The sequence below is a fragment of the Vicia villosa genome, linkage group LG3 (genome assembly GCF_029867415.1).
Source record: "Vicia villosa cultivar HV-30 ecotype Madison, WI linkage group LG3, Vvil1.0, whole genome shotgun sequence".
Lineage (NCBI taxonomy): Eukaryota > Viridiplantae > Streptophyta > Magnoliopsida > Fabales > Fabaceae > Vicia > Vicia villosa.
Window position 1 is genome coordinate 2,463,098 of NC_081182.1, and position 22,112 is coordinate 2,485,209.

Genomic DNA, 22,112 nt, shown 5'->3' on the forward strand with positions numbered 1-22,112 from the left:
GTATATTGTGAATGTATAATTAATAATTTTTATAAAAAGAATCATACTTTTAAGCGGAAATATCGTTCTATATATTATAAATTATTATTTTTCTGAAAATTTTAAAATATTATTCTTAATTTAATAGTGTAATAGTTTGACTGTGATGATATTTTATGTATAATTTTAGATCGAATTTAAGTAGCCATATTTTCTTATCTTGATAATTATAGTATAAAAAAATTTGCCCCCACTATTAAATATTTCTGGATCCGCCATTGTCCCACATTTAATATTTTTCAAAATTAATTCTTTTATATTTAGTTATTCATATTAACTATTGATATATTTTCATTGTTATAAATAAAATATAAAATAACAATTTAGATGTGGAGCAGTAGTTTATACAGTAAAAATTACATTAAAAAAAAAGTTAAAAGTTAAAATTATTTTAAAATAATTTTTTGATAATGTAATAATTATAATAGAAATATAGAATAGAATGTAACAAATAAATAAATATTTTTAAAAAATGATATTAAGTTTTTATTTGCCAATATACTATATAGTATACATAGTATACAGTATACGGTACGTAATTAAATTATATGCTATAGTAATATAAAGTTTTATTATTAAAAAAATTTACTTAAAAAAAAATCTATTTTGTATGCCAAAGTAAAAGTGAACGTTAAACTTCAATTATTTTATGGAGCCAATTTGTTCAATAGTGTATTGGAAACACAATCGGTAAGATATTTTCTAAATTCATGCATTTACGTACTATTCGCTTGCAATTACTACTAGTTGTTATCTCCTCACGCTCATCTAATAAAATGCTCAAATTAAGAAAGAAAAGTATCATACAGTTGTATCCAATTAAAATATAAATTAACCTTGATTATTTAATAAATCTCACCATGGTAAATTTGTTTTCACTATATATAGAGGAACTATCATGCATATTTCTCATCAACCTTAGAAATTCTCTTAAACTCATATCAAAATGGTTACAAATTCCAGAATTCAAACTACTCCACTACCAACTTTAATCTTGTGTTTCATAATTTCCATAATCATATCTCAAACGGTGGCAGATTCACAAGTTGGTTATGGCTACAAAATCACAAGTGTAACAAATAACCCCACATCAAGCTCTTTGATTGCTAACCTTAAACTCATCAAATCATCTTCTATTTATGGAATTGACATTCCATTCCTCAACCTCACTGCTAGGTGATTATGTTTAGTGTTATTTTCTTGTTTCAACAAATATAATCATAGTTTAATGTTATTTTCTTATCTCAACAAACATAATCATATAATTGTATTATTAACTTTTTTTTTTTTTTAATTATGAATTGCAGTTTTGAGACCAAAGATAGACTAAGAGTAAGGATCACTGATTCAAATAATCAAAGATGGGAAATTCCACAACAAGTGATTCCTAGAGACTCATCATCTCTATCTCACTCTTTTCTCTTCCAAAATCCTCAAAACTCAAAACACATACTCACACATCCAGATTCAGACCTTGTCTTCACACTCCACAAAACAACCCCATTTGGCTTCACCATCTCACGCAAATCCAACAAAGATATAATCTTTAATACTTTACCACAAAAGCCTTTAAACCCCGAAACGTTTCTAGTATTTAAAGATCAATACTTGCAACTTTCTTCCTCTCTACCATCAAAAAGAGCTTCTCTGTATGGTTTTGGAGAGCACACAAAGAGTTCCTTCAAGTTACAACCAAACCAAACATTCACTCTTTGGAATAAAGATATTGCTAGTTCCAATATTGATGTGAACCTTTATGGCTCTCACCCTTTTTACTTAGATGTGAGAAAGGGTTCATCTGATGGAAGAGTGAAAAGTGGAACCACACATGGCGTTTTGCTGCTTAACAGTAATGGAATGGATGTTGTTTATAGCGGTGATCGTGTTACTTATAAGGCTATTGGTGGTGTTTTTGATTTCTATTTCTTTGCTGGCTCTTCTCCTGAATCGGTTTTGGATCAGTACACTCAACTCATTGGTAGACCTGCTCCTGTGCCTTATTGGTCTTTTGGTAAGTTCAACACCCTTTTTTTGTCCTTCTATTCATGCTCCAATTCTTTTGCTAATCGTTAACTCGTTGTGAAGGTTTTCATCAATGTAAATGGGGCTACAAGAATGTAAGTGATCTGCAAGGTGTGGTAACCAACTATGCGAAAGCTGAGATACCTCTTGAAGTTATATGGACAGATATCGATTACATGGATGCATTTAAAGATTTCACACTCGATCCTGTTAATTTTCCGGTAGAAAAGATGAGAAATTTTGTCGATACACTTCACAAAAATGGTCAGAAATATGTACCAATCTTGGATCCAGGTACCTAATTCTTCTAAGACCATAGCCTATTTTTGGCATTTATACATATTTCATTGATTTGAGGCAAATTTTGCACACAGGTATCAATGTGAATAACACATATGCAACCTATGTTAGAGGTTTACAAGCTGATATTTACATAAAGAGAAATGGAATCAACTATCAAGGAGAAGTTTGGCCTGGACCAGTTTACTATCCTGATTTTCTTAACCCTCGTAGTCAAGAATTTTGGGGTGATGAAATCAAATTGTTTAGGGAACTTCTTCCTTTTGATGGTCTTTGGCTTGACATGAATGAGTTTTCAAATTTCAAAACATCTGATGCCACTCCACATTCTAATCTTGACAACCCTCCCTACAAAATTAACAGTAAAGGAGTTCGACTGACGATTAACAACAAAACGGTTCCAGCAACATCCTTACATTATGGTAATATCACTGAGTATGATTCACATAATTTGAATGGATTACTTGAATCTAAAGCAACTAACAAGGCTTTGGTGAGTATAACTGGTAAAAGGCCATTCATTTTGAGTAGATCAACTTTCGTAAGCTCGGGAAAGTATGCGGCTCATTGGACAGGAGATAATGCTGCTACATGGAATGATTTAGCATACTCAATTCCATCAATATTGAACTCTGGAATCTTTGGAATGCCAATGGTTGGCGCAGATATATGCGGCTTCTTAGATAACACTAGTGAAGAGCTTTGTCGTCGCTGGATCCAGGTAACAAACATTAATTCCTCCTCAAATTTGTATTATGATTTATGCATATCTAATACGTACTTTTTTATTTTCTTTAATGTATAGTTAGGAGCCTTTTACCCGTTTGCAAGAGATCATTCAGATAACAAGACCATCAGTCAGGAGCTTTACATTTGGGATTCAGTTGCAGCATCCGCTCGAAAAGTGCTTGGCCTTCGTTATCGCCTTCTTCCCTATTTCTACACACTAATGTATGAATCAAACACAAAAGGGACACCTATGGCGAGGCCGCTATTCTTTTCATTCCCCGAGGATAGTGCAACATATGAAATAAACTCACAGTTTCTACTAGGCAAAGGAGTTCTAGTCTCACCTGTGCTACAATCCGGTGCAGTAACAGTTGATGCATACTTTCCTAAAGGAAATTGGTTTGATCTTTTTAATTTCTCAAAATCGGTGAATGCGGAATCGGGTAAACATGTCACACTTGATGCACCATCTGATCACATAAATGTGCATGTTGGAGAAGGTAACATTTTGGCCTTACAAGGTGAAGCAATGACAACGAAAGTGGCTCGGAACACCGCATTTGAACTTGTGATTGTTTTGAATGGAAATGGAAATAGTTATGGACATGTTTATTTGGATGATGGTGAAGCTGTGGATATACAAGAGAAAGAGCAGTGGACAATTGTGAGATTTTATGGTGCATTGCATAACAATAGTGTTTCTGTTAGATCAAATGTTACAAATGGAAAATTTGCAATGGACCAAAAATGGATCATTGAAAAGGTTACTTTCTTGGGGATACCAAAGAATGAGAGGTCATTTGAGTTTGTTACTGTGGAAGTTTCAAATTTGAAACAGCTTATTGGTGAAGAATTTAAGGTGGAGACAAAAATATGATAGAATGGAACTTTGAAGATGCAATCTAGGCTTAGTTTTACTTCTTTGAAGAGTTCTTGTTCTAAATATTATCTATAAGAATAAGTTAGTATCTGAGTGCTTAATTATAAAACTCCTTTAAATATTTTAAAATAAAAATATTTGTAATATTTTAGTATGAGACTTCTATAAACAACATATTTTAGTATGAGACTTCTAATTTCTATAGTATCTGAACTGAAATTGAATGTTGTTGAACCTTGAAACTGAATGTTGTTGAATGCGGTGATTTTTCTAATTTCTATAGTATCTGAACTGAAATTGAATGTTGTTGAACCTTGAAACTGAATGTTGTTGAATGCGGTGATTTTTCTAATTTCTATAGTATCTGAACTGAGAGGTGAGAGTATCTTGGCCTTCCTATGTTTGTTTTGTTTCAATTGTTTTCCAGACTGTGACGCTGTATCACTAACTCTTTGTTTTTCCAATAGATCATTCTATTCATTTGTTATTAGCTTCCTTTAAATGAATTGGTTGGCTTATAAATTGTATTACTTGAAAAGTTGAAAAGTAAAGATGAAGTGTAGGAAAGTTTATATTATTTTTAAGAGCAAAGCTTGTTAAAAAGAAGGAAATGAAGTTTTTTGTATGCAACATGATTATCATATTTGATTTTCAAATTATAGTTTTTTTTTACTGCCCTCCCGAACTTTTTAGTGATGCTCTACCACTGGTTGCAGTTGGTTTAAAAGAGCAACGAATAAACAACGTGCTGCTATGGACCCATCTATAGTCAAGCTTCTTTAAGATGATGAGGTTTTCTTCTCTCTACTGTTTACTTTGCTATGGACCCATCTATAGTCAAGCTTCTTTAAGATGATGAGGTTTTCTTCTCTCTACTGTTTACTTTCCAAAAAACACCTGCTGATCATTAATTGGGGCTTCACTTGTACCGTCATTGTGTTTTGATATCCACATGATGAAACTATGCATTCAGGAGCAGATGTTGAAGTGTTTCAAGCTGCATTAAATAGAGACATAGGCGGAGATGCTTCTAATTCTTAGCTTTCTGATTCAGATCCAGGTATCCTTCAATTTACACTATATCTAAGCTCTGGATACCATATTTGTAAATTGGTTATAAATTCCTATGCATCAGTCATCAGTGAACTTCACTCCCTTTGCCTTTTTGTATTAAGATTGGTAGAAATACATCGTATGTCATTTTAAAGGACAAACGAGACAATAAGCAGACAAAATGGAAACTAGTATATCATTATGAATTTCAAAATAATGCATGATATAAATTAGCAAACAACATAGTGGGATCAAGAAAGGATGAAAACATCAATAGGAAGGGTGAAGAGACGGCACGACGTATTGTGCTAGGGTTGTTTCTTTGTTATTGCAACCTGGGTTATTGTAAGGTTGGGTTTTGGGAGATCATGTTTCATAAGGAAAAAAAAAATTGCCCCCTTTATGTCTCAGTACTATTGTTTATCAGATTTTTCTTCTAATTCTTGTTTCCTATATATAAAGAAGAGTTTGTAATTTTCTATCTGATTATTCATTATTTAAGATTCCTGTATTACTATATAATATAATCAGAATATCTAGATTATATATTAGTTGTTGATTCATGTTATTTTTCTATTTACTTGATAAATTCTTAATCACATATGATTATTCATTATTTAAGATTCCAGTATTACTATATAATATAATCAGAATATCTAGATTATAAATTAGCTGTTGATTCATGTTATTTTTCTATTTACTTGATAAATTCTTAATCACATACGCACATAGCGCTATGACAGTTGCTTCATTTTTTTCTTCTGAAGGAAGCAATAATTCATTCAGTCAATCATTACCAATGTGGCCAACTTCTAGCCATGAGCCCATGACAACCAGACCGACTGTCAAAATCAGGAGCCTAAAATTGCTCAAGAGCAACCTTCATCTGAAATCGAGCTGAAGCAACAGGGACCTGTCGTGGAACAGATACAAATGTTGCCTCACAAGATGCAAGCAATCCTACTTTATCACACAAACAATCTCAAGATGAATGTCTCCAACGCCAGACTGTACCGGTTTCCCCCCAACATTCTCAAACACATGAAGTTCAGAAATCCGAAAAAGATCCTGTCTTTAACCACGAGGTAATCAAAACAAATAATCCCAACTGTGAATCTCAGTATGCAAAATTGCAGCAGATGAGTAATCAACAGGCCACAGTTAATGGATAACCTAGTAGCCAAATCAACCGTAGTAAGCAGGTGCCATTTGGCTTATTGCTCCCTATCTTGATTCCCCAACTTGCCAAAGATAGAGCCGTGCAACTTACAACATTATCTAACAAATTGAAGGTAGGTTTCTCAAACCAGTTTCACTAGTATCATGTCCTTTTCCCCTCCCTTCTGTGCTAAACTATTAAAGTTTGTTGTGCAAGGCTTTTTTCACATTACTAAGTTTTATGTTTTGACAAATTTGTTCTAGAAAGATGAAATACCCAAAGATCATTTTGTACAGCTCATGAAGGGGATTGTGGGGGATCAGATGCTTAGAATAGCATTGACAAAAGTGCAACAACAGGTAGGTAGAGTAGATGGTTTATGCAGTCTTACAGATGTTTTTTTGTAAGGCGGTTGGATATTGTTTTCAATGTTATGTTAAGAACCATCCTTTTTCTTGTAGAAAGAAGCCAACGCAGGTTCTTCTGGACAGCAGCACCCTGTAAGGATGCCAACGGTTACTTCCAGTGGAGCAAAATTTAATGATCCCCATGCATTAGCTCAACTGCATCAGAGAAATTTGAATCCTGCTGCAGACCATTCTCATAATACTTCTTCAGCTATCCAAGTGAAGAGTAAACCGACTTATTCAACTATGGACGTTGGTGCTAAAAAATCTCAGGAACATGATGTTCGAGTAGCGCAACCAAATCAATTACCATCATCATGTTCTAATGCTTTCAGTCAAGAAACTGAAAGATCCTCAGTTCACAATCATGGCCTTAATAAGCAGCAACAACAACATATACATTTCCCATCGACATATGGAAGCAGTGGTGGTAACTACTAACTATAACCATTTTTCCGGGACAACTACTAGTTCATCATCTCTCAGACCCCAACCTCATCCTCATGATTCACACATAAGGCAAATTGCACATCAGAATATTGGTTTAAATCACTTGGGTGTAGAACGACAAAGTTCTTTCACTGATCCTAAGAGAATGCCAGGTGGATCTGTGTCGACTGGTGTAAACAATACAGCACCACATCAAACTTCAACTTCTTGGCAACCTTCAGCAGAACAAAATTCTGGCTTGTTTTCATCTGTTTCATATGTAAAAAAGGAACCTAACGACCTTTCTTTTGAGCAGCAACATAGGAATCATTTATCTAAATTGCATGGGTTGCCTTCTGTTAATTCTGGTCAAACTAAACGGGGCAGTGGTGTCAATCAAGGCACTGTGAAGGATGAGTTTTCAAGAGGTTCTTTAGCACTCACTGGCATGCCACACCCAACATCTGCTAGCTTGCCCACATCAAGCTCTGCATCTCAACTAGATCCAACTGTCTCTGTAAGTTGCAAATTAACATGCATGTGTTTGTCAAAAAGTTGCAATACCTATAGTTTTAGGGATCAAATAGTATCCAAAAGTTATTTTTTGTTTTCTTCAAATTTCTATAACCTTCCTATGCTCACTGGTTTTTATCCAGGAAATACTATTAATCTGCTTGAATTCATCTAAATATTTATAAATTTGATCTCGGTATTGTTAAAATTCTGCGAAATATTACGACTTCTTTTTGAGAGATCGGGAATCTTTGCTATACTCACTTTCTCCTTTTCTTGGTTGTTTTCTTTTTTGTTCTTCCAGTTTCAATATCTTTCATAAACAAGTCTGTTTTTTTAGCCAATAATCAAGAGTGAATTTATGGTTCTATCTTACCATATTAAAATAATTAGGGTTGATAGGATTTGTAGCTTCTATCGGCATTCTCTTTTTTCATGTGGGGTTGTAACAATGGTTCATGGTTTGAATTCGGGGCTTGTGTTTAGGTGCTATTCACTCTGTTTTTAATATCAAAATCTTCCTTTACAAGTTTTTCTGGAATACCAAGGCATCATTCTGTTTGCAAGGGCATGTTCCATCTATGTTTTTGATGATATCTTAATACTTGCTGATACCTGATTTCTTTTCCTCTTTTTGCATCAGTTAAGCTCTCAGATCCCAGCTAGCACTTCTGGTATGGGGTCAAAGACACCTCTAAAAAGACCTCTTGGCCAGAAGAAACCACTTGAAACACTTGGTTCTTCACCTCCTCCTCCTCCAAGGTGGGTTGCAGTATTCCGCTGGTTCATGATTTTTTTTGGGTTGGTTATTGCATTTTCTTATTGATTTTATTATATGCATACCTGCTTGTTATCCTACAGTAAGAAACAAAAGGTGTCTGGGTCATCTCTGGAACAAAGCATTGAACAGCTTAATGATGTTAAAGCTGTTACTGGTGTTGATCTTAGGGTATGATGCTTTGTCATATTGAAGAAAACCAGTCAGGGATGTATACTTTTCTGTTTTAACAATTTCAAGCTATTTTTATTATGTAGGAGGAGGAGGAACAGTTATTTTCTGGGTCCAAAGAGGACAGTCGAGTTTCAGAAGCATCTCGAAGAGTTGTGCAAGAAGAGGAAGAAAGTCTGATTTTGCTGAAAGCTCCATTGCAGAGAAAATTGATTGAAATTAGTCAGTCATATTTATGCCATTTCTGTCCATCTGATTTTCTTTCCTTTTCTCAAACTTATTTTATAGCTATTCTATTCTGTCACCTTGGCAGTGACTGAGTGTGGCTTGAAAGGCATGGGTAATGATGTGGAAAAATGCTTGTCACTGGTGAGATTAAATGTATTTTTTCACTATTTATTACAAGCAGGGTTCCATGTAATCTTACGGCTGAAAATAAATGTTCAGTGTGTGGAAGAGCGAATGCGCGGGAGTAATAAGTAACATAGTCAGAATGTCAAAACAGGTCAGTTATTTTCTATAACTGCTTGCACGAGTAGCCATTTTGTCAATCTGTAAGTTTTCTCGAGCATGCATATGTTTTATATTGTTGCATCTTAGATTCAAACCTATATGCTTATTATTTAAAGTATAGGTAGAAGGTGGTTCCGGAGTTGACGGTGACAAGGACAAGGATGATGGTCGCAATAAAGCAACTGTATCAATTTAGATGATGTAATTCACCATTATCTATGTGAGAAGTCTTATTTTTTATTGATAATATCTTGTAGGTGAACAAGGAAGTAGATGACAAAATGAGGACAAATGCTGCAAATGTTGCAGCCCGAGCTGCTGTTGGGGGAGATGACATGCTGTCGAAGTGGCAACTTATGGCTGAGCAAGCCAGGCAGAAACGTGAAGGGGGAACTGACTCTGCATCTGGTTCTCAGCCAACCAAAGATGTCAGTCGCAAATCTCCTCCATCATCAGGAAGGAGCACAAAAGACAATCAAGAAAGGGAGAGAAAAGGTCCAAATTCTCTTGGGAGTTCAGGTGGGTTTCTTTTTTGTTGTTTTCTACCACTTCAGTTGTTGATAAATTCAATGGAGTTTCTATATTTACCGTTGTGTGTTTGCACGGGTCACATTGATTTTTATGCATATCTCAAAACAACTGATATATATTTACTCAAAATAAACCATAATTATACATATACTGCCTAATATTCGAATTTAGGAGGCAGAATGAAAACTTTGCAGAGATCCAACTTCCTAGCAGAAAAGCATTAGAGCAAATCAAAGTCTGAATGAGAATAGGAGAGGATGAACGTACTCATCCAAAATCAATCAGTTTATGTACTGAACTAACTTATAAGTTATTATTGCAATACCAATGTCATCGCAGTTGTCAAACAGTATAAAAATTGATTTTTAACAAAATTTGTTCTGGTATTAATGCATACATTACATGGCTGCCTCAGAAATTTATATAAACAACTTTAAATCTGAAGTCCAAATCTTAAGAGAGTATGTGGTACTACTCCTGATAATTAGTTAGCAATGTCAACATTGTCTAAGTTGAGGACCAAAATATCTGAGTTGATAAACCAGTTTTTGCTTTATATCATTAAAGTTTAAGTAATACATGTATTATTATGTCGGTACTTGAACTAATGCTTGAATTGTGCTGTTTTGTGATGAATTCAAAGCCAATATCAATAATGAATTCTGTTTGTAGTTATCTACAATATCAACATGTGTATAGGTAATAACATTAGAAAAGTGTTACAGTAGCTTACAATATCATTATCATAGTTATGCATTTTTTTTCTCATTTTCAGAGTGGACAAAAATATTGCAATGCTTGTTGTTTCTCAAGGATGGGCAAAGGTGTGTGATTTATGTCACCATGTGCATGTGTTACATTTGGATTATCTTTTCCATGTCTGAATTGGATTGATAGTTTTGGGATTGTTCCTGTAGGTTAGACAGTAGAGGCAGCAGAAAGGAGAAGTGAGTCCATTCCCTGCAGATTTGCTAATTTGTTATATATTTGTTCACTCGATCTATTTTCATTTTATCTATGATTCAATCCTTCCTGAAAAATTATTTATGGTTCATCTTTGTTTTTATTAATAGGAATGGAAAATTATTCAACAAGCTATCTTTGATGAGATATAGGTTTGATTTATCATGATTAGTAGAATTTTGCCTTAATTATTTTGATTTCTAGTCGGACCATGCATTTCAAAAGCTATTTTCAGATGAGCTTTTCCAGTTTGGCTAGAGCAATAATATGGGTATGGAGTTATGGATTCTTGAGAAGGAGACAGGAGCCGGTCCATCCACTTAATGGTTCAGTTTTACTTATTCCTTTCATCTTACAACATTCACTCAGGTTACTAATACTCAAATTCTTTGATTCTGCTTTCAATATTGATTGTTTCATATAGCTTTATTTCCTGCTGCAAAATTAGAAACAATGTCTTTTATTTCCTGATATAGCAACATTGAGTTTTCATTTATTATCATGACCCATATTGCAGTACATCATAAATAATGTCTTTTAGATCAGGTACGATGTATTTTAGCTTCATAAAATATATTGAGGATTCTTTCAAGTTTATGGCTTTAGCAAGTTTATTTTAGCAGTCTCACTAACCAGAGGTATTAATCTCATCCTACAACATTGTTCTATCGAATCTCCCTCAATTGTTTCATTCAAACTGCTCCCATCAGAAATGCTATTAGTGACTACAAGATATAGAAAGTCTAAATAGCATAAACTTTTGAGTTAATATGATTTACTCTTGCAGTAGACACACCATTTAACAGGAAAAAAACTTTAGAACTCATGTTATTTATTTACTCTGATAGTAGTGTAATTGTAAGTGATGATAAAACTATGCTACTGTTTTTTCAATCTTTAAGAACTTAGTCTCTTTCCAATCTTTAACAACTTGGTCTTTTGACAATTTTTGAGAGGGCTTTAATCCTTCCTATATACATATTATGGTGTTAGCCTTAAATCATTTTTTTCTGAATGAATCCATTTGAATCACTTAGGTGTGGCTGGGATGATACATACATTAAAATTGAAATTGAGTACTTTTTTTTATCAAAAGTCCTTTATGTTATCTAAAGTCATATATATACTTTTCCTGTTATTAGACCAATAGCTCACCTACTGGTTTGACAATTATATTATCAAAAGTCCTTTCACTTTATTTTAAATTTAAAAATTATTTTTCATGTCAAATTAGACTTTTATCTTTAAAAGTTTGTATCCTCTTGAACTAACTTTATTTCTTAGTCTACTTTTTTTTGTTATAAATTGGTGCACATGACTAGTGAATGATATACTACATAAATAAATATTGGTTTATTTGTATTTACACCACTTATATAAAATGTTTAACCAAATTGTTTTGGACATATATCTTATATTTTAAAATTTACTAATGAATAGTACGTTAGTTTCATGTTAAAACCTTACTAGAAAAAATTCATCGGGAAAAAAATCTAATGAAGGAAAAAGAGTACAATATCCTTTTAGAATAAATTTATTTCTCTCCCTCAGCTGAGCGATCATTTCTTCGACGATGAAGACCAATCTTTTGTATTAGTTGATTAAAAGTTCTACTTGGGAGTGACTTTGTGAAAAGGTCTGTAAGATTATCACATGAACGAATTTGTTAGATATTTATATCACCATTCTTCAGAAGATCATGAGCGAAGAACTTTGGAGAGATGTGTTTTGTTCGGTCTTCTTTAATGTAACAATCTTTCAATTGAGTGATGCATGCAATATTATCTTCATATATAGTTGTATATTTGTTTTTTCTTAAGACAAACCACAAGTATTTTGTATATGTTGGATTAAGGATCTTAACCAAACACACTCTCGACTTGCCTCATGTAGTGCTAAAAGTTCTGCATGATTAGATGAAGTTGCTGCTATTGTTTGTTTCACCGATCTCCATGAAATAGCTATACCTCCACATGTAAACAAATAACCTGTTTGTGATCTACCATTGTGAGGATCCGACAAGTAACTTGCATCTACATAACCTGTTCATTCGAGTTTTGATACTTTGATATAAAACAGACCCATGTATATTGTACCTCTAAGATAACGAAGTATATGTTTGATTTCATTCCAATGCATTCGTGTGGGTGAAGAATTATATCTTGCTAATAAATTAACTACAAATGATATATCAGGGCATGTATAATTAGCAAGGTACATCAATGCTCCAACCGCACTGAGATGTCATACTTCAGGACCAAACAATTCTTCATCCTTTTCTCGAGGCCTGAAAGGATCTTTCTCTACATCTAATGATCTAACAACCATTGGAGTAGACAACGAGTGACATTTGTTCATATAGAAGCGTTTTAACACTTTTTCTATATAACATTCTTGATGTACAAATTTTCCTTTGTCCAAATGCTCAATTTGTAAACCTATACATAATTTTGTCTTTCCTAGGTCTTTTATCTCAAACTCTTTCTTTAAACAATTCATAGCTTTTGGAAGCTCTTCAGGAGTTCCAATAATATTTATGTCATCAACATAGACAGTTATTATTGCAAATTCTTTTCCTGATCTTTTTATAAAAAATACAAGGACAAATGAAGTTATTTGTATACCCCTCTCTAAGCAAATATTTACTAAGACGGTTATACCACATACGTCCAAATTGTTTCAGTCCATAGAGAGATTTGTTTAATTTTATGGAGTAGCTTTCTCGAGATTCGGAATTATGTGCATTTGGTATATTGAGCCCTTCAAGGAGTTTCATGTAAATTTTACTATCAAGTGAACCATACAGATAAGTTGTTACAACATCCATCATGTACAAATTAAGCCCTTCATGTGCTACAAGGCTTATTAAACATCGAAAGGCGCTTGCATCCATTACATGTGAATATGTCTCGTTAAAATCAATTCAAGGTCTTTGCAAAAATCCTTGAGCAACAATTTGAGCTTTGTATCTCACAATTTCATTATTTTCATTTCGCTTTCGCACGAAAACTCATTTGTATCCAACTGACTTAACACCTTAAGGTGTTCGGACTACAGGTCCATTTCTACATTATTTAACTTTTATATATTGTTAATAGATAATTCTAGATGGCTAGATTACTAAAAATAAAATTTAAGATATAATTATTGTATATTAATTTCTACATTTTATTAAATGAGATAAAAATTATCCTTAATATGCATTGTCATAAATTCCTCTTACTCATCATTTAATGGGCAGGCCTATAATTTTATAGTACTTTTATATATTATTAATAGATTAATACATGTGTTATTATGTTGGTACTTGAATTAATACTTGAATTGTGTTGTTTTCTTATGAATTCATAGCCAACATCAATAATGAATTCTGTTTGTAGTTATCTACCATATCAACACGTGTATAGGTAAAAACTTTAGAAAAGTTTTAGTAGTTTACAATATCATTATCATAGTTATGCATTTTTTCTCATTTTCAGAGTGGACAAAAATGTTGCAATGCTTGTTGTTTCTCAAGGATGGGCAAAGGTTGAATACTGTGTGATTTATGTCACCATGTGCATCAGTGCATGGGTTACGTTTGGATTATCTTTTCCATGTCGTCTGAATTGGATTGATAGTTTTGGGACTGTTCCTGCAGGTTAGACAGCAGAGGCAGCAGAAAGGACAAGGGAGTCCATTCCCTGCAGATTTGCTAATTTGTTATATATTTGTTCACTCAATCTGTTTTCATTTTATCTATGATTCAACCCTTGAAAAATTATTTATGGTTCATCTTTGTTTTTATTAATAGGAATGGAAATTATTCAACAAGCCATCTTTGATGAGATATAGGTTTGGTTTATCATGATTAGTAGAATTTTGCCTTAATTATTTTGAATTTTGATTTCTAGCCGGACCATGCATTTCTAACAGGACCATGCATTTCAAAAGCTATTTTCAGATGAGCTTTTCCAGTTTGGTTAGAGAAATAATTTGGGTAGGGGTGTGCATTTAAACCGGTTCATGTGATCCATAACCATAAATTTGGTTTCCAAATTAAAAAAAAAACCCAAACCATTTTAGTCATTAATTGATTCAATCCATTTAAAGAATAACATTGGATACTCATTTATTCAAATTTGATTTCTATTCCTAATCCAATTTACTTAAAGGTCGAAAATACTTTTCTCTCTCCTACTGTTACATTTTGATTATCATAATCACTTTGTTAATTTTTTGGATCTCTAAATACACCTTACTAATGACTAGTACTAATTAGTAAATATTATTCTTTTAACTAATTATTTTATTTCTATACACTTTAAATATTAATTAAGATTTATTTAATCATTTAAAAGAGGAGTTTATGTATTAGAATAATTTTTGCTGTGGTGCTTAGATTTACTTGCAAACCTGTTTGAAGTTAAATTTCGTCAATCAACACATTGATCATCATGCAAAAATTCAAATATGATAAGAATAAAACCAAAATTTAAATTATATATACAACATCAAACTTACTTAATAGAAAGGGACATATTCACATAGAGAAAATTATTAGAAAACAAATAAATAGTAAATTAATATAAAATATGTCTATGAAGTGAATAGAAAAAATTATTAGAAAACAAATAAATAGTAAAAAAAAATTGGTTGAAGCAAAAAAAATTGATGTAGTTGATTTCAAGAAAAATCAGTTCTTCATCATAAGCTTTTGTTGTAAGAAGTATTGATGTGCTTGTTTTTCTGTATTATTTTGATTATCCATTGGAATTGTATTGTTTTTTTTTTTTTTTTTGTGTAAGCAAGAATTTCATAAATGAGAGAATTAAGGGTTCTCCAAACCTTGGTACACAAGAGCGGAACTAGTCCGATAAAATGACAATATTACAAACCAATTCCTATTACGACATAAAAGACAAAGGGTCTTTGCAAAAATCGTAAAAATTGCAATTGGAATATGCAATGTCGCCAAAGAAAGCCCACCTCCACACCAAAAACTTGATATTCCAAACTATATTGTTTATGTTCCATTTATCATTCCTAAAACAAAAGTCGTTTCTTGTCAACCAAATACTCCAACAAACGGCAAGCCAACACACCCCCAATTTACCATCTTTAATACCTTTTCTCCGACCGATGAAATACCATTCCATAAAAGAAGACATTCCCTCCTCCTCTCTCCGATCCGGAAAATCCAACCACACACCAATTTCCATCCAAACACTTTAATCACATCACATTTAAAGAATGTATGCTATTTTTCTTCCAAATGCGTGTTGCAAAAAATACAATATAAACTAGAAATAGAAGAAACAAAAGAAATACCTCTATACACTAAAAGATCTTTAGTGGAGAGTCTATTCACAAAAAGCCTCCAAGCAAAAGCTTTGATCTTAAAGGGGATCTCCAATTTCCAAACAATTTCCAAAGCCTCCTCACACCTTTTAGATGGACCAAAAGGAGTACGCAATGAAACATACCGGTTGTAACACGAAGCTACCGAAAACACTTTATCCGACTCAAGTAACCAACACACGGAATCTCTACCACCTTTCAACCCCCCAAAATTCTCAAGGAGGGACCTAAGCTCCCTAAAATCCAAATCTAGCCCGGCGTGCACGGCTTCCTCCTCCGAAATTCCTAAATCACCCCAAAACCATTCCCCTTCTCGCCAACCTCCCATAGCCGCAACCGACACTTTTTTTAAGAGAAGAAAGCTCAAAATGTTCCGGAAAAGTCTCTTTCAAAGGAATATTATTTAACCAAACCACTTCCCAAAAAGGGGTAGTAAATCCATTTCCCACGATAAATCGACAATTGGAAGAAAAAGGTTCATTTTGAACCGAAGTGGAAATACCAACCTTTAATAAATCGCGCCACCAAAAAGAAGAAGAAATAAGCCTGAAAGAATCTCCTCCGGTAAAAGCATGCATACTCACATCACCATAACGCGCCTTTAACACCTCATGCCACAATGATCCTCCTTCTTTCGCTATCCTCCACTTCCACTTATTCAAAAGAGCTAAATTGAAATATTTTATGTCTTTAATAGCCAAACCTGGAGTAAGGTAAAGTCACCTCATTCCAACTAACCCAATGAATGCTTCTTTTTTCCACCACCCCTCCCCATAAAAAAATTGGCTTGAATCTTGGTGAATTCTTTAACCACTTTAGACGGCATCTTGTAGAAAGACATGATGAAAATAGTTAGAGAGCTCAAGATAGATTTCAATAGAGTAATCCTACCTCCAAGATTAAGAAAACGATGACTCCACCCCTTTAAACGCTTCCTCATCTTATCCAAAAGAGGGAGCCAAGTAGCCTCCTTCCTAGGATTACAACCAATAGGAACCCCGAGAAAAGTAAAATTGCTATCTTCGATCTTGCAAGAGAGATACAAAGAAGCGGCCTCCAAAAATTGAGTCGGAATATTAATCCCTATCAATTTGCTTTTGTGAAAATTAATGCCTAAGCCCGAAACAAGCTCAAAAGCCCTCAACACAATTTTTAAAGCCTTAATATGTTTCCACGAGCCTTTACCAACCAAAAGGGTATCATCCGCAAATTGAAGAATGTCAATGACACATCTTCTATTTAGCTCTAAACCCTCATACTCACCAATAGCAACAGATTTTCTAACCAATCTAGAAAGGGCCTCTGTTACAAGAACAAAAAGGAACGGAGATAAAGGATCGCCTTGCCTTAAACCTCTCTTTAGCTCAAACTCAATGGTAGGACTCCCATTAACCACCACCGACATGTCACTTTTAAAAACCAATAACTCCATCCATTTTCTCCATTTGGCTCCGAAACCCATCTTGACCATCATACCCCGCAAAAACTTCCAAGAGACCTTGTCGTAAGCCTTTTCAAAATCAACTTTGAAAAGGAAGCAAGACATACCTTCCTTTCGAGCAAAGTCCACCACTTCATTAGCAACCAAAACGCCATCGAGTAAATGCCTACCCGGCACGAAAGCACTTTGACATTGAGATACTAAAGCATTCAACACCACTTTAAGTCTACCCGCCAAAAATTTAGCCAAAATTTTGTACATACACCCAACCAAACAAATCGGTCTATAATCATCTAAACATAAAGGATTAGATGATTTCAGGACCAAAGCCAAAAAAGAGGAGGTCATCGCCTTAGATAATTCCCCTCCCACAAAGAAATGCTCAAAATACCTCAAAAAATCTTCTTTTAGAAAATGCCAACATCTCCTAATGAACAAGAATGAAAACCCATCCGGCCCCGAGCTTTTAGTTCCTCCACAACACTTTAAAGCCTCATTAATTTCTTCCTCTTGAAAAGGTCTTTCAAGCCAAAAACTATCCACCTCACTTAACATTTTAAAAAAAATACCGTCTAGCGTTGGAACTTCCCCTTCCTCCTCTTCAAACTTCTTAGAAAAATGATGCGCTACGAAATCCTTAATATCTTTAACTGATTCTATCATATCTTCCGGAGAATTAGGAGGCCCGATGTGGTTGAATCTCCTTTTTTCCTTCATAACTTTGTGAAAGAAACCGCTATTAGAATCACCTTCTCTCATCCATTTCAAGTTGGCTTTTTGAACTAACATGTTTTCTTTAATCCTCAATTTTGTCCAAAAGCGACTTGTAGCTTCCTTCCTATTAAATAAAATTTCCGAGTCAACAACCTCATCTTCCGCTTCCAACAAAACATCACCGTTATTAATGGCCCTAGCTTCGTCTTGAATTTCCAAATCCAACCTCCCAAAAACCTCTTTATTCCACCTTTTAAGACTATTTTTGAGAAGAAAAAGTTTTTGTTTTAGCACATAATCCCCTCTTCCAACCACTCTAAAACTCTTCCATTCCTTTTCCACAAAAGCGTAAAAAGAATCACAAGAAAGCCATTTATTGTTGAACTTAAACGGTTTTGAACCCCAATTGTTTTTGTCTACTTCCAACCAAACCGGACAATGATCTGACACGTCTCTCTCCCCACCAATTGACCAACCACACCCCAATCATTCACCACTTTTTCCGACACAAGAAATATATCGATTCTACTCATCGATCTTCCATCACCGCTATACGAAGTGAACTTTTTGCCTTTACAAGGAACATCTACTAACCTTGTCTCTTCAATGAAGTCCGCAAACCCACTAACATCTTGACTAACGGCGACAACACCTATTCCCTTCCGTTCACTCCTATCCTTGACCGCATTAAAATCACCTCCTATGATCCACTCTCCGTCATTCCAATTTTCTTTCAAGTCTAAAATCTTCCGCCATAAAATTCTCTTTTTTAAAGCATCACAAGACGAGTACACATTTAACAAGTAGAAAAAATTATTGTCTTTGCAAAACTTGATGCCAAGATACCCCTCCCCTTTAAAACTAAAGATGACAACAAGAGCTTGCTCCTTCCATAATGTCAAAATACCTCCCGACCTACCCGAAGAGTTAGAAAAGGAATAACCAATATCACCACCACTCCAAAAACTTTTCGCCACGAAACCATGCAATTCTCTAATTTTTGTCTCTTGGATAAAAAAAACGCCCGCCTTGCTTTTAGAAATCAAAGAATTAATTCTCTTCCTTTTCAAAGCATTGCCTCCCCCTCTAATATTTAGTATTCCGATAATCATGGAACACTAAATTTAGACCCCAACAAAACATCCTTTCTCGACACCGCTTGTTTATTCAACAAATCAATTCTATTAATAACGTCGGACACCTCCCCCTTATGAGTGACCCCCAAAGATTCCATTGCCTCCCACGCCTTAGAACTTTCTTCGCCCAACAATTCATTCCATTGTCTACGGTTGTTCCTCTCAATGTCGCTACTGCCGCTAATATTGCCATGGAAACATCCCCTGCCCAAACTACAATCATTTTGTTCAGCACACAAAGGAAGACTTACTGTTCCGCCTCTCCTGTCGAGACCGCTACTGCCAGCTTTTACACTGCCCGTTGCTGAAAACGCGCGCCTCTGCTCAGCCGGTTTCTTCTCGCCTGCCAAAAATCCTTTCCCTTTATACCTGTTAACCTTCCTTAAAGCTCTGTGATGAAGTGATCCCGCTAACTCCGACATGTTCTTGAAAGCCAACTTCTTTAACCTTGGTTTCTTCCTTTCATTAAAAGCAAAAATTGCATTGTCAAAAGTTCCAATGGTGGCTGCTACCAAAGGAACGGTATCAATTAACTCGTTCTCTCCCTTCAGCGCTTTCTCCCCATCACCTAGGAAACTTCCAGACACCAACCGCGCAGCTCCAGCAGCAGTATTCGAGTCCCCATTGCTAGACACTTTTGTCCCAGAAATATAACTAACTTCGGGTACCCCTTCTACATAATCGTTAGATACTGTTGGAAGCGGTAAAGCGGCAAGCAACAAAAGATTTGGAAATATTTATCCGGGAATTATCGTGTCCATAGAGATTGGTGAGAAGAACTGCCGTTCGACTATCTCGCGTTCTAAGTTTCATGATTTGGGTGCGGAAAGGTAAATGCGGGAAAAGTAAATAAAAGCAGATAAACAATCTCAATAGCCTAAGAGAAATAGTTATGGAATTGCATTTCGTTCTACCCGTCTAATACTTAAATATGAAGATCTTATCGCTCAACACTCACAATACGCATCAAAATCACCGGGCATCACTCGAGATGCCACATTGGTGTCCATGTCTGCAACACTGACGAAAGCTCAACCGTACTATTCACATCAGCGATTTCTCCACCGACACAAACAACACGGAGGCATTAGACTCGATACCCATTACGATTGTTAGTCCTAAATCCATGTCTGCAACTCAGAAACTAACAGTTATCATTTCTAATCTAGATCTATGGTGTCCATGTCTGCAACAACACAAATCCAGAGCATTTCAGCAAAAAGATCAAGAACAACAACAATGATGATTTGTAAAGCGAATATATAAACGATCCCAAGATCCACAAATATACATACAATGAGAGTAGAAATATACATACAACACCCACCATTGGAATGAAACAAAGGGAAGAGAGAAGATGAACCAGAAAGATCTCACCGGTACAATGAAATCGAGACAGATCCATGATCAATCCACATGACGTCGCACCCAATGGTGTTTCCTAAACCTCTAAACCACCAAGAAAGGATCATAGCTCAACTTTTTAAGAAGAGGTGATAAAAAACTCAGAAAAATTTGTTTAAAACTATTAATACAAACTGATTTACGCACAGCGCGCGAAGCGCCCTTTGAGCGTGCAACGCGCGCTCTCACTTATGTACCAAACCGCCCTAACGCGCGAAGCGCCCAATATTCTGCTAGCTTTTGTTCTTCAACCTCAAAGCGTGCGACGCTTCCTCCAGCGCGCGTAGCGCCTTGCACCAGAACAACATAATTATTTCCTCTTTGCTCTCGCAGCCGTGTCTTCGACACTTTATTCCTCAAGGCTCCGAAAACGCAAGAATACCTACAAGAATACAACAAAACTATCAAACGGTATGAAAGTGTATGAAAATACAAGTATTCGTAAAGTAAACGTAATTACACAAAAATGGGGAATTATTCAAGCGGTATTAACAAAAAGCGTCGATAAGTGCCACTATTTACATACTCAAAATAACACAATTTGGCACTTAACAAACTCTCCCCAACTAGAATCTATTTGTCCTCAAACAGGGCCAAACACTCCAATCGCAAAAGTAAAAATCCAAAGAATCAACAAAGTTTTGGAAAATCGAAACAATTGTACGGTTCAAACAAAAACGCACAAACAAAGTAAACACTTACCACAATCCTACAACGAACATGAAAATGAAACGAATCCTAAGTACAAAAATCATACAAAACATCCTAAAACAAAACAAGCTCAATCACGAATCACACCTAGCAAAAATTCATCGGTAGATGAAAAACACCGAAAAGGTGAGGACTTATGACACTCATCCAACAATCTTGCAAAGAAAAGACAAAATTATGCGTTCATCTAAAAATAGTATTGAAAATGCAACGACACGAATCACAAGAGCTTTAAAGGTTGTAATGTGGCTCGGTTAACAAACAAGTGATAAGTCCTAAAGCTAATCGAAACAAAAACTTGCCTAAACCTAAGGGAGTAATTACTTCCACAAAGTTTCAAACAATATAATTTCAATCCAACTTTTCTCTTCATCACAAATTTCATACCAAACACAAAACTTATTAACGCACTCTTATTCATACTCTTTTTCTTATTTTTCTTTTTCAAACTTTTTCTCTTTTTTCTTTCTTTTTCTTTTCTTTCTTTCTCACATATTTTCTTTTTCTTTTTCTTTTCTTTCCACTACCTCATATCAATCACATCATAAAGAGGCAAACACCTTCTCCCGAACTTGAATTCAACCATAACATAAAGTGAATACTCCCTACTTTCTAAGGCAAGGTAAAAATCCATCTAAACATCATAGGTGTTGGTTCAAGAAAATAAAGAATCAAACATCCATACACAAATGAAAACCAAACGCTCATAGATAAGTGTCGCACGCTCGCGAAAAATGAACAGAGTCGCCACCAATATATTTATCCCATAAGGGAAAGGAATATCAGAAAACCTAACAAAGGAAGGAATAGGGTCTTGCGATCAGAGAATCAAGGTACGGGAGTCGGTTACGCAAGGGGAAGGTACTAGCACCCCTCACG

General features: G+C 34.8%; 1 protein-coding gene and 1 pseudogene across 1 annotated transcript; both read left to right on the forward strand.

The window, feature by feature from the left end:
• The first annotated feature begins 949 nt into the window (after positions 1-949).
• On the forward strand, positions 950-4,124 carry LOC131660050 (alpha-glucosidase-like). The gene is made up of 5 exons (XM_058929171.1): positions 950-1,215; positions 1,347-2,050; positions 2,125-2,355; positions 2,436-3,082; positions 3,167-4,124. Exons 1-5 carry the CDS (start codon positions 986-988, stop codon positions 3,965-3,967), a joined length of 2,613 nt encoding a protein of 870 aa, XP_058785154.1. The 5' UTR covers positions 950-985; the 3' UTR covers positions 3,968-4,124.
• A 236-nt stretch (positions 4,125-4,360) lies between these two features.
• Positions 4,361-13,193, forward strand: LOC131656104 (transcription initiation factor TFIID subunit 4b-like; annotated as a pseudogene).
• Positions 13,194-22,112: the final 8,919 nt, after the last annotated feature.